The sequence below is a fragment of the Vanacampus margaritifer genome, chromosome 11 (assembly GCF_051991255.1).
Source record: "Vanacampus margaritifer isolate UIUO_Vmar chromosome 11, RoL_Vmar_1.0, whole genome shotgun sequence".
Taxonomy (NCBI): domain Eukaryota; kingdom Metazoa; phylum Chordata; class Actinopteri; order Syngnathiformes; family Syngnathidae; genus Vanacampus; species Vanacampus margaritifer.
The window spans coordinates 20,638,039-20,651,475 of NC_135442.1; the positions used below are offsets into that span (position 1 = coordinate 20,638,039).

Sequence of the window (13,437 nt, forward strand, 5' to 3'; positions counted from 1 at the left end):
GGGGAAAAAGCTGATATTTAACGTTAAATTGTGTGAATACTGTAAATAATGTGGAATCAGAAGATATATACCCCGGGAGGCGTGATTTTTTTTTTTAAGAAAGTTGAAATTTGAATGGTGTAAATCGGAAGTATTATCTGGGAGTTGTTACGCAGCAAAAAAAGTAATTAGAAATAAGTAAAGTATAGTATAGTAAGTAAATAAAAATCACAACAACATATGTCCACAACTAATTACTTTTATAAAGTAACGTTCCCATCACTGGTTGTCAGCAACTTTTTAAAGTCCACTGCCTGGTCACATTTGTTTTAGTTTGGTAAGATATTTGAATGGTTAGCTTTGGACAAATGTTAAAAATTTAAATGTTGAAGTTGGTTTCGATTTTGAGCCATGGTCAAATGTTTTAGACCTAGTCTGATTTCAAGGTCTTCTAAGATGTTGTAGGCCTAGTCATTTGCTGTCTGTTCAGCCTTGGTCAGATGTCAAGGGCTGTTCAGATGTTTTATGCCTAATGAGATGTCAAGACCTGGTCAAATATTTAGGCCCTGTCAGATGTTGGGGCTTGGTCTGAGGCCTGACCAGATGTCGAACTCTTGGTTTCACCATCTGCTGCCACATTTCATCCTATTAGTGTATCCCTATCAGCTACAAATCCTGAAATGTCAAGGCACCATCTCGTACAGCAGGACGATATCCTGGTCTGTCCCGACGACCACACTCACAAACGCTCACGTGTCACAAGTCCTTTGCTCATTTTTATTCACATACTGTAATCCTTTTATTACTCTGCTAAATGATCTGCCTCACTGTTGCCCTCCTGATACAATATACATCTTTTTTCTTGTACTGGAAAAATAAGTATACACAAGGAGAAGAAGGAGCACAGCTATCAAAGGTGGAACACACTTTCAGGAGTTGCCAGCCTACAACGAAAGGTACGCAGCCCGGAGGGTGCGTTCAGGAATACCGAGGGAGCCGACATGAAACCCAGAAACACTCCCAAGCATGAAGGGGTTTGGATCCGTGCACAAGGTCAACAAAAGAGCTGAGCCTCCCGGATTTAATTGGCGTCCTCTGCTCGTTAGAATGTCCAAACAGGGCGAGCGTCACCGGGGCAGAAAAACTCAAATGTTCCTTTTCGAAAAGGTTGGTATTTAAATGAGGCACTCGTACACTTTAGGTCAGCGCTGACCTTATTCCTTCTCTGACGGCAGCCACTTGTGCATTCCCTCAGGAGTTCCCATGGAAATGCGGGAATATCCGGCACGTCGGAAAGCTTATAATGCGCCTTTTTTGCACCGGCGTTGTCCCCTCAAGGCTAACATTCATCTTCTGCTGTGTACAAGAGAGAAACTGCAATTGCAGTTCCACCCACATCAAATAAAGACGCATGCTGGAATACGTTCGAGATGGTTTTCTTTCCAGCTTGCAGGCTTTAGTTTTAATTAATAAATTTTTTAATCCGGGGATGTGTCTGAGAGACTTCTGAGGCGAGCGTCAAGGTGTTTGTAGCGCTCCGGATTTTGGTGCTTTGTGCGAGGCGAAGATCAGATGTAATATTCCTTCATGTTGTCCCGCACTGGGCCATGGGGGCGTGTCTCAGTCCTGTAGTCCATGTAGACAGCGGGGGCGCCCTCCCGCTTGACGACGTCGTCACGCCGTGCCTGCCGCCGCTGGTAAAGGAGGCGGGTGGTGGCGGCTAGAGCACACGCGCCGATGAAGGCCGCCGCCGTGACCACTCCTAAGAAACAGCGGGGGAGGATCCATTAGTACAAAAGAAAAAGATCATTAAATCAGCATTTGCGAGGCATCTTTTGCTAACAATCTCATAAATAAAAGCTTGCGTGAAATGACTGTCGCCCCCGTCGACGCTAGCGTGGAAAGTCAATTAGGATGGCGCGCTGTTAAGCTGTACAAAAGGCCAGGATGTGAGGGGGGAAATGGCGGCGGCAGCGGCAGGGATGTAACGGGAGAGCGAGCAAATGTTGCCGCCACTGACGATGATGGAAATGATTTGGAGCTGCTTGGATGATTATTGATTATTGCGTCGCTTGAGAGGTCGTCACGGATCAGCTCATTTCACACAATGTGCGTACCACTCTGATGCATCTAATGCTATTATTACACACACTGTTTTTTTCTCCAAGCAACTCATGCAAGACGTTCAGGTTCAAATTAAACATTGGGTACTACATTAAATACACTGATAGTGATAGCTAATACAAGAGGTGCATTCAGTTTTTTAATATACATATTTATCCAGGTAAGACAACAGATTCTCATTTGCAATGCCGACCTGGCTGTAGATTACAAAGACAAGAATGCAGGCAGGTATTCATTTCATTCAATAATGTTTATTATTGTGGTTTGCACTGACTGCATAACACTGTGATATGTTTTCTAATCAACACAATATCTACATATCCTCGGGTCTGTTCTGTGTCCATCTCACTTTCTTTTTTCTTAAAAAAAAACAAACAATTTTAGCTGTGTAAATACAAAGGTAGCAAAACATCTCAAGGCTGTGGATTTTTCTACACACAGCTTTTGAATTTTTTTGTGTGTGTTTTCTACCACAACACATCATTTATGCATTTTTAGATTTCCAAAAGTGATATTTAATAGCTGAGAGTGCAATCCAATAAAGAAAAGGAATGAATGTGATTTGATTTAACTCCTGCTAACCATGCAGAAGAATTACATTCTGTGTAACTGCCACATTTTTGGGGCATTTTGCTTTCTTTGCTTTTGGCTGTTTGTCACCACCCACACCAGAGAGGGCGCTGTAGTGGAGTGGATGTGTTTATGTCTGTGAATAAGTGAGCAGAAGAAACGTTTAGGAATGAGAGTAAGAAAGTATCACAACAAAAAAACTAAAACAGAAGAAAGAAAACAAGCTTAGTTTCCTTTTTGGACATTGCACACAGCCAATGAGGTTAGTTTATTTTGTGTCTGTCAACACTTTTGTGTAAGTTGAATCTAAGTCTTTATTTCCGTTATGCTAATTATTATGTGTGTATGTGTGTTTTATAATTGTGAATCCAGGGTTTTTTCTATGTAGAAAATTTGGAGGCGGCTGCCACCGCCTAATTTGCTCGCCGCCTCCAGCCTGAGCGAAAGACCTGAAGCAACAACCGAAGAAGAAACTGCCTTTTTTTTTTTTTTACTCTAGTATACCAAAGAAGAAACAGATCACGGTGCAACCGTTGCACACGGCCATTTTCTGGTCCAGCCATCATCGCCAAAGTCAAAACACAGTATATAAAATAAACATAATAGTGTTTTACAACAACGCCGAATTATGTATGTATGTACTAGTGGATGAATTTTTAATGAAAAAAAAAAAAGGAAATTGCGGGTCGCGGCTGACGGCACAAAACCGGGCTACAGCCAGCCGAGCACGGAGCCTCCCTTGGTGCTCGCCCGTCCCATGGTCATGGGTCCAGCTTTGGGTATGGCGGCTTTAAGGACCGCAGGAAGCCTTCAGCTGCCCGGTTGAGTGAGGACTACTAGCCGTTGATTCTGAGACGTGTCCAAAATGAATGAGACTGATGGTGAGTTCCATTTGTGCTTTGCATTCACAATGAATGAGCTCTCTGTGAAATTTGCGTAGCGAAATCATGACGGCAATATTTCATCACGGTGGAAATGCAAAATGTTTGTCAAAGTAGTTTGTATATATATTGTGCATATTTGACATGATGCCTGCAGTCTGGCGGGTGCTTGCTTGTCTTCCTGGTAAACCGTGGAAATAGATTTTTCATCTATATGTGAAAGCTTCTGTGCATTTGATGGGCTGTACTGTAAAACGTCACATCATGCAACGGAAATTGACATTAAGAATCCTGGAAAAAACAGTGGCCGATAGTTCCCAGTTGCCACTTGTGAAATGTTATGGCAGAATCGTTTTAATGGATGAATCCTTTAACATGATAATAGTCATATTCTTATTGGAACAATTACCATCGTAATTATTATTATTATTGGAACATGGGAGTATTATATGCTGCCTGTAAAAAAAATTAAAGCGAGTCAGTTAATTTACAGAATACATGCACGTCATAGCGCATTGTCAGGATTAGGGATGTTCCCGACCAATACTCAACTCTTGAGTAGTGACCGATCCTGATACCAAATACCGATACCACTAGTAAATAAAATTCCCCACCCAAAAATGACAGATGATTTAAAAAAAGGACCGTTATATCCCAATATATTATTTTTCCTTAACATTGCATGAAATTAATGGTAATTCATATTCTGCTCTCATTTGGTCATTTTTTTATCCGATTAAGAAAATGAGAACATGCTCGTGTTCCCCAAACCCTTGCCGTTCTAACGAGCCATTTCTTGAATGTGCATCTTGAACCGTTAAGTCGTGAGAGGCTTGGTGCGCGACGTCTCTCTCCAACGTGTTAGTCCAATGCGTATACGTCAATGTGCATGTTTCTTAAAGGGACAGTAAGATACTTTTAGTTTATGGTGATTATGGCTAACTTCCACATTTCTGGACCGATTTCAATCGTTTAAATTTTAAACTGTTCAGCTCATTTACTTATCTAAGTCAGAGTCTGAGTTTTAATCAACCCTCTTCCTGAAGTCTGATCTCCAACTCAACAAGGCAGATGGATCTTACAAGGCAGACATCGAATTGATGCTATCTGCTAATCATGTAAACACTATAGTTACATGTTTTCTTGTACTGTCCCACGGCTAACAAGCGCTAAGAGTCCTGTAAAAAAAAAAAAATAGACGTTTTTTTTAAATTTATTTTTTTAACATTGGTGGGGTTTGCGGCCAGAGTGAAGTACTAAGAAACAGGTAGCAGTGTTTTCAGAAATTAGCGGGACAATGAAGAATCAAATAAAATATAATCACAGCGTTTTCTCAAGAACAATCTAGCTTGCCTAGATGTGGCAGTTAATTGTTGAGTACAGTTGTAATAAATAAAGATTGACAATCTACACAGACAAATAGTAAAGGGCATTTGCTATTACCTGAATCAAGCTAAATGCAAAATAAGACATTTTCTCCATGCACTATAGTAAATTCATGATAGCACTACTTGTCTTATATAAAATGTAAATTGTATGTACATTTTACATAGTCATTTTTATGTATGTAAATTTGTTGTTCATAATTGATTATTCATGCACAAATGGTAAAACTGTTTTTTTTTAACAAAATAACAGTTTTGTCATATTGTTTAGCCATTATTAGCCAGAATTTTACAATGGATTTTTTTTCTCACATGCACGCACGCACGCACAAACATACACACATACTCACACCCTCTATCAATTTTTCATAACCCCCAGCTCCCCGCCCCACGCACAGCAGCTCAATGGCATGGGTTCGAAGTTTTGAGTGGACAGTGCAGGCCAGGCACATTATCATGTGCCCCCCTTTTTTTTTTTTTTTTACTTTGAGCACCTGCCCCTCCGAAGGTCACTGCACGGCCTTGCTCCTATCCAACCTGTTTTCCATGTTTCCATCAGCCAACACAGGTGAGGATCATTATCAGGCGTCCCCGGAGCTGGCTGATTAACTAATCATTTGAATCACTTGTGTTGGCTGAGGAGACATGGAAAACAGGCTGTATAGAGGCCTCCGAGGACTGGGGTTGAGAACCACTATCTTAGAGGATACAACGATATTTGAAAATGTTTTGTATCATTTGAAATGCAATTAAAGAGTTTGGGATCATCGTTCGAGATATGTTTGTGATTTAAACTAGTGCTTCTCACACATTTTACAACAAGTACTAACTCAAAAAAATACATGCTCTCCAAGCACCACCATAATAACTAAAAACAGTAGGGACCTCACAGCGGTGACTGTCCGGGCCTTAATTAATTAAAATAATTGTATGCAGCAAGCACAAGCATTCATCAAAATGGTGTAGAGGTTTTATTCTGCAAAAGTTTAATTATTATAGTTTAGACATTGCTTAAATATAGGAAGAATAATGATTCCATTAAAATGTATTGGACATAGAAAAAAAAAAGTGCTTTTTATAAAAGTTTTTAAACAAGCAATCTTTAAGAACTAGATTAAATGCAAATGTATTATACACAGTACAATAAGGCTAAATACAACATAACTGTACTTAATATACCGTACAGGCTGTATGTAGAGCTGCAAGCTTCACTATATGGCGTGTTAAATGTTGCTAAAAAGGCAAATAGACCCGAGGGTTGCAAAAAAACACGTTTTTGTTTTTGCTGTCTACAAATGTTTCCAGTACATACATATTGTATTTATAGTTTCAGCTGAATTTTAGACCATTTTTTTGTATTCAAGAATTAGTTTTAATATCAAAAGACTTCATTTAATATGGAACTAATGCTCAAAAGAGATCACGGTAATTAAAATGACAAGCAATACATCATTATTTGACCCCCGATGCATTTTTTTTTAAAGTTTGCTCACTTACAAAGCAATCAACCATAATCAAACATGAAACCAGCATTTTAAGAGCTCAAATCATTTTTGGAAAATGCTGCCCTTGCGTTTGGTCTTGCGTTTTTGTAAAATACCGCATCTTAAGTGCACAAACTTTTATCTGTTCATCCCAAAACATTTTGTTGTTTTGAGTGAGTGACTGATTGAAGCAATTGTAGAAGCAGAATTTTTGATACATTTTGTTTCGGATCTACACATAAAATGAGTCAACTAGTCCCAATGTTGAAGACATGAAGTATTGATGGGAATATGCAGAGAAACCACTTTGTGTTCCATATTAAAGTCGACGCTTTATTGAGTATTTTGAGGTGGGCCAGAGCAACCAAAAAGCTGTGGCACTTCATTTATTCACTGGCGCAAAAATCCATATTTGTGTTATAGAAGCCACAGTTATGAATCAATTTTCTTGAATTTCTTCAACCCACTCAAACAAGAACAATTTCTCTGCTGACATTTGCAGAGACACTCGTCCAAAAAACGCAGATGGCACTATGTTGTCATCAAGCACTCAATCTAAGCTAAATGGAGAAAAATAACAAATGCAGTAATCTATGCGTAGACATTTTAATCAATACAAGTGCAAAATTGTGAACAATTTTGGTTCCAAACAACATTTCTGAATAAATATTGTTTTGGTTTACACATTATTTCCGGTTTATGAAGAGGCTTGGAATGGCTGCAAAAAAAGCTCAGTTGAGCTTTTTGCCGCGCCTCATAAACATCATTTGCTCCATGCATCACAAACCACAAGTATCGTACGCTTCCAAAGAAACTAAAAACTGCACGCAGTAGTGGTGATAGAAAGACTCAACTTTTCACAGTTGGAAAAAAGGCAGTAGTAAGAGCACAAATGTTGGTGTTTGTAATCTCACTGCATCATTTCCTATGTTGAATTCTACCATCTGTACTAATGTGAGTTGGATGCATCGTAAATTAGCTAGTCGTGCTGGAGACTGGGGCTCAACTTAACTCATTCATTGCCAACCAGAACATTTGTAAACTTTCAATGCCCATATGATATTGTGTTCAATGATTATATACAGGGTTTGGGAGTTCAGGATCCAGAAAGTAAAAACCCTGCCACAGATTGGCGTTAGCCACAGGTGTTTCTAATCAATTAGGTAAACAAGCTCATACAAGCACCTGGGGCTAAAGTCAAACTGTTTCAGGGTTTGTTCTCTCTGGACATGGATTCCCCAATCCTGATTATATATACACTACACCAAAATCTACCAAATAACAGAATAGACTTTCTCCTGTCTGCCTTTTTTTTAATTAAAAAAATAAAATAAAAATCAACAGTAGAAAAAAGGTAGGTTGCACAAAACGCAACCATTTATCCAATGTACTCTCAAACTGTGGTGATATCATGTCTAAAATGGGGCAATGATGTCATCTACTGGTGGTTGTGCATCAGTAAAGTTGTTTCCAAGTTAGAAATTTACAGTGGAGCAGAATCAGATGCTCCCCCACTGACTCAACTTGTCAATTACATTTAAAAATATATAATTGATAAATATACATTCCGAGGTGGCATCGAGGTGGTAGAGTGGTCGTCTCCCGATCCTGAGAGGATGGGTTTGATCCCAGTCTAATCTATGTCAAAGTATCCTTGAGTATGATACTTGTCATGATTTGGGTCAGCTGGTGGGCTCCACCCACCATACACACCTGCTGCCCATCATGCCATCAGACCTCAATATAAGCCTGATGGACACAGCAAGGAGTGTCGGGTGATTACCTCGAGACGCTACTCTCCTGACCCGACTGGTTTCGCTCCCACAAGAATTTTCTCCTGTTTCTCATGACTTGCCTTTTTGCCGCCATCGAGCGTGATTTTGGTTTTGTTTGTTGTCCGCCTGTGAGCGTGATTTTGTGTTTGTTTTCGTCCGCCTGTGTGCGTGAGTTTGTGTTTCCTTTTGTCCGCCTGTGTGCGTGATTTTGTGTTTTCATTTATTACTATTATTAAATCTAAGTTATCCGCATCCCTGCCCTGGCTCGCCTTCCTCTCTGCATCTGGGTCCTCCTTTCTCAAGCCGTGACAGAATCACCCGACCAACTATGGACCCCGCAGATCCCAACAGCCCGCGCCAGGTCCTGGCCAGCCATGGACACTTGCTCGGCCGGCACGAGCAATACTTCCAGGATCTAAAGGAGGTGATGTCGGCACTAACTGCACAGATTGGATCGCTCACCTTAAAGATGGAGCGGAGACCGGAATCCACGGCCGCAGAAGACTCACGACCTGCCAGAGCGTCTCCTGTTTTCCCCACTTCCCGATCAGCAGGCAATCTTGTCTTCCGGGAACCCAATATTCCGCATCCCCCCCGCTACGCTGGCGAGATTGGTGGGTGTGACCAGTTCCTTCATCAGTGTAGCCTGGTCCTCGACCAACAGCCGTACACCTTCCCGGACGACGGCTCCAGAGTTGCTTTTATTATGAGCTTGCTTTCCGGCCAGGCAGCATTATGGGCGATGGCGGCCAGCAAAACCAACCCGGAGCTCCGAGCCTCAGTTCCTGCCTTCCTGACTGAATTCCGTAATGTCTTCGACCACCCAGTAAGAGGGAAAGAAGCAGGCAGCCGCTTACTGGACTTCCAGCAAGCCGGCTCCTCCGTGGCGGAATTCTCCATCTCTTTCCGGGTTTTGGCCGCCGAGAGTGGTTACTGCGACGCGGCGCTGTGCGGAATTTTCCGGCAGGGACTAAACCCGCGGATTAAGGATGAGCTGGCGGCACGGGACGAGACGTCCACGCTGGAGGAGCTCATCGGCTTGGCCATCCGGTTGGATAACCGGTTGCGGCGACGACCGGAGGCAGCGGAGACGTCTGCTCAGCCGGTGTCGGCCACGTCCGCGGGGCGCTTCGTCGACACCCCGCCTCCCAACGCTTCATGGCGACGTGCGCCTGCCAGAGATGGCGCGGAGCCTTTGCAGCTGGGAGGAGAGCGGCTCTCGGCAACGGAGCACACGGACCGGTGGAGACACCTAGCGGCCAAGTGTGGGAGGCGGCCTGAGAGACACAGGCACGTCGCACCTGTTCCAGCCCCAACCATCCCATTCCAACGTAACCCAAGGAGACTACTAGTCTCAGGAGAGATGACATGGGGGGGGGGGGGGTAAACGCTAGGATGACGGCTCTGGTGGATTCAGGGTCGGATGAATGCATTATTGACCCGAGGATGGTGGACATCCTGAAATGCCCGGTGGTTGAACTCAAGAGAGCCAAGGAGATGCGCGACCTCGACGGGCGCACCCTGGGTGTGATTTCACACCGAACGGAGAGCCTACAGATGCGTCTATCGGGGAACCACGTGGAAACCGTTCAGTTCCTCATTATGCCATCCCGGTCGGCCCCAGTGGTACTGGGCCTGACTTGGCTGGCCAGGCATAACCCGGACATTAACTGGGGCATTCCCAGGGTGGAGAGATGGAGTGTTTTCTGTCACTCGCATTGCCTGCAGTCAGCAGTGGATGATCACCGTGGCCCAGCCAAAGCCACGTTAGAGGAGATTAACCTGGATGAGGTACCGGCAGAATACCATGACTTGCGGGAGGTGTTTAGCAAGGACCGGGCCATGTCTCTCCCTCCACATCGACCTTATGACTGCGCAATAGAACTGGTTCCTGGGGCACCGCTGCCTGGTACACGCCTATATCAGATCGCCAAGCCGGAACGTCAAGCCCTCACGGAGTACCTCACCACGTCCCTGGCGGCCGGACTGATTCGGCCTTCCAAGTCACCGCTAGGGGCGGGGTTCTTCTTCGTGGAAAAGAAAGACAAGACCCTACGCCCGTGCATCGATTTCCGTGGTCTGAACAACATAACTATCAAGAACAAATATCCGTTGCCGCTAATGGACTCAGCGTTTGCTCCCTTACATTCAGCCACGGTATTCACCAAACTGGACCTTCGCAGTGCCTACCATCTAGTGAGGATAAGGGAGGGCGATGAGTGGAAGACAGCATTTAAAACACCTATTGGGCATTTTGAGTACTTGGTGATGCCGTTTGGCCTCTCAAACGCTCCCGCCGTGTTCCAGGGATTCATTAATGACGTCCTGCGCGACATGCTCAATCATTTTTGTTTTGTTTACCTGGACGACATTTTGATTTTTTCAAGAAATCAAACCGAACATCGACAACATGTTCGGCTGGTCCTGGAACGACTGCTGGAAAACCGGCTGTATGTAAAAGCCGAAAAATGTGAGTTTCACGCCAGTTCAGTCCAATTCCTCGGCTACATTGTGGAGAAGGGTCGATTGAGAGCCGACCCAGTGAAGATCCAGGCCGTGGTCGAGTGGCCCACTCCCACATCCAGGAAACACCTACAGAGGTTCCTTGGATTCGCAAACTTCTACCGTCGATTCGTTCGCAACTACAGCTTAAAAGCAGAACCACTAACAAGACTGACATCCACCAAAATTCCGTTTGTTTGGACCCAACAGGCAGAGGCCGCATTCGTCAATTTAAAAGTATTATTTTCGCGTTCCCCGGTGTTGACACACCCCGATGAGACTCTTCCCTTTATCGTCGAGGTCGACGCTTCAGAGACAGGAGTGGGGGCAGTGTTATCCCAACGGTCCCCGGAGGACCAGAGGCTACACCCATGCGCCTTCTTCTCGCGCCGGCTCAACCAGGCTGAGCGCAACTACGACGTGGGCAACCGGGAGCTGCTGGCCGTTATCCTTGCGTTGCAGGAGTGGCGGCACTGGCTGGAGGGCGCGGCGGAACCTTTCCAGATTTTTTCTGACCACAAAAACTTGGCGTACCTCCGGTCCGCCCGAAGGCTGAATCCCCGCCAGGCACGCTGGGCCCTGTTCCTAACCAGATTTAATTACACCATCACCTACCGACCAGGAGCCCGGAACACCAAGCCAGACGCCTTGTCCCGAATACACAGTCCAGCCGCCGAGGGGTCTCCACCCGAAACCATTGTCCCGGAGGACAGAGTATTGGGAGCCCTCCGGTGGGAAGTGGAGCGGAAGGTGGCGGATGCAGCGGACGACACGCAGACCCCGGTCGCGTGCCCTGAAGACAAGTTGTTCGTGCCCACACACCTTCGGCAGGAAGTACTGCAGTGGGGGCATGCGTCGAAGGTAGCATGTCACCCTGGGGTGGGGCGCACGCTGTCCTTGGTAGCACAGAGATTTTGGTGGCCTGGGCTGCGCAAGGACGTCCAGGACTATGTCACGTCCTGCACGGTGTGTGCCCGTAATAAGTCCTCCCGCCTGAAGCCATCCGGCCAGCTCCAACCCCTGCCCATTCCCCACCGTCCTTGGTCGCATGTGGCCCTGGATTTCATTACCGGACTACCTACTTCCAACGGGCGGTCGGTAATCCTGACGGTGGTGGACCGGTTTTCAAAGATGGCCCACTTTATCGCCCTGCCCAAATTGCCCACCTCGCTACAAACGGCGGATATCCTGATAAAAGACGTTTTCAGGATCCACGGGATTCCAGCGGACCTCGTCTCCGACAGGGGGCCCCAGTTCGTGTCCCGGGTTTGGAAGGCCTTTTGCAAGTCCTTGGGGGCTACGGCTAGCCTGTCGTCGGGCTACCACCCCCAATCCAATGGGCAGACGGAGCGTGCCAACCAGGATTTGGAGGCAGCGCTTCGATGTGTGTGCCATCAGCACCCTTCCTCGTGGGCGTCCCACCTCCCTTGGGTCGAATACGCCCACAACACTCTCGAGTGCTCGGCCACAGGCCTGTCCCCGTTCAACGCGGCCTGTGGCTATCAACCCCCCTTGTTTCCTTCCCAGGAGGGCGGTGTTGCCATTCCCTCAGTCCAGACCCACCTCCGCCGGGCTCGCAGGGTTTGGCAAGACACTAGGAAGGCCCTGTGCCGCACCTCGGACCGCAACAAGCGGCTCGCGGACAGGCACCGGGTTCCGGCACCGCTCTACCGACCGGGTCAGAAGGTGTGGCTCTCAACTAGGGACCTACAGTTGGCGGGGAGTTCAAGGAAGCTGGGGCCGCGGTTCATCGGCCCGTTTGAGGTCAACGCTATGGTCAACCCGGTAGCGGTCCGGCTCAACCTGCCCCCTACTCTCAAGGTACACCCAGTGTTCCACACGTCCCTGCTTAAGCCTGTCTCTGCCAGCCCCTTGTGCCCGCCGACCGCGCCCCCGCCGCCTCCCCGGGTAGTGGGGGGGCAGCCGGTGTACACAGTAAGGGACATTCTGGACTCTCGAAAGCGGGGCAGAGGGTTTCAGTATCTGGTCGATTGGGAGGGGTACGGACCCGAAGACCGCCAGTGGGTTCCCCGCTCCTGGATATTGGACCAGTCCCTCGTTCGGGATTTCCATTTAGCATACCCATCGGCGCCGGGTGGTCCGCCTAGGGGCGTCGTTAAGGGGGGGGTACTGTCATGATTTGGGTCAGCTGGTGGGCTCCACCCACCATACACACCTGCTGCCCATCATGCCATCAGACCTCAATATAAGCCTGATGGACACAGCAAGGAGTGTCGGGTGATTACCTCGAGACGCTACTCTCCTGACCCGACTGGTTTCGCTCCCACAAGAATTTTCTCCTGTTTCTCATGACTTGCCTTTTTGCCGCCATCGAGCGTGATTTTGGTTTTGTTTGTTGTCCGCCTGTGAGCGTGATTTTGTGTTTGTTTTCGTCCGCCTGTGTGCGTGAGTTTGTGTTTCCTTTTGTCCGCCTGTGTGCGTGATTTTGTGTTTTCATTTATTACTATTATTAAATCTAAGTTATCCGCATCCCTGCCCTGGCTCGCCTTCCTCTCTGCATCTGGGTCCTCCTTTCTCAAGCCGTGACAATACTGAATGTCCAGTTGCACCTGATGTCATCAGTAGTCAACATCTTAAGTGCTTTGGGGGCCTTATAAGGAGGAAAAATGCTATATAAGTGAAGTACCTTTTACCAGAGTAAAGTGTAGTTTGAGTTAAATTTTTAACACTGACTCTAGTGCAATACACTCATAAGTGTTTAAACACCAGAGTTAAG

The 13,437-nt window shown here is 46.2% G+C and overlaps 1 protein-coding gene across 1 annotated transcript in view; it reads right to left on the reverse strand.

Annotated features, from left to right (window-relative positions):
- Positions 1-735: 735 nt before the first annotated feature.
- LOC144060422 (contactin-associated protein-like 5) overlaps positions 736-13,437 on the reverse strand; it is a 147,702-nt gene continuing 135,000 nt past the window's right edge. The window contains exon 24 of the mRNA XM_077579967.1: positions 736-1,741. Coding sequence (XP_077436093.1) covers positions 1,548-1,741 — 194 coding nt within the window. The 3' untranslated portion in view covers positions 736-1,547. The remainder of the gene's footprint in view (positions 1,742-13,437) is intronic.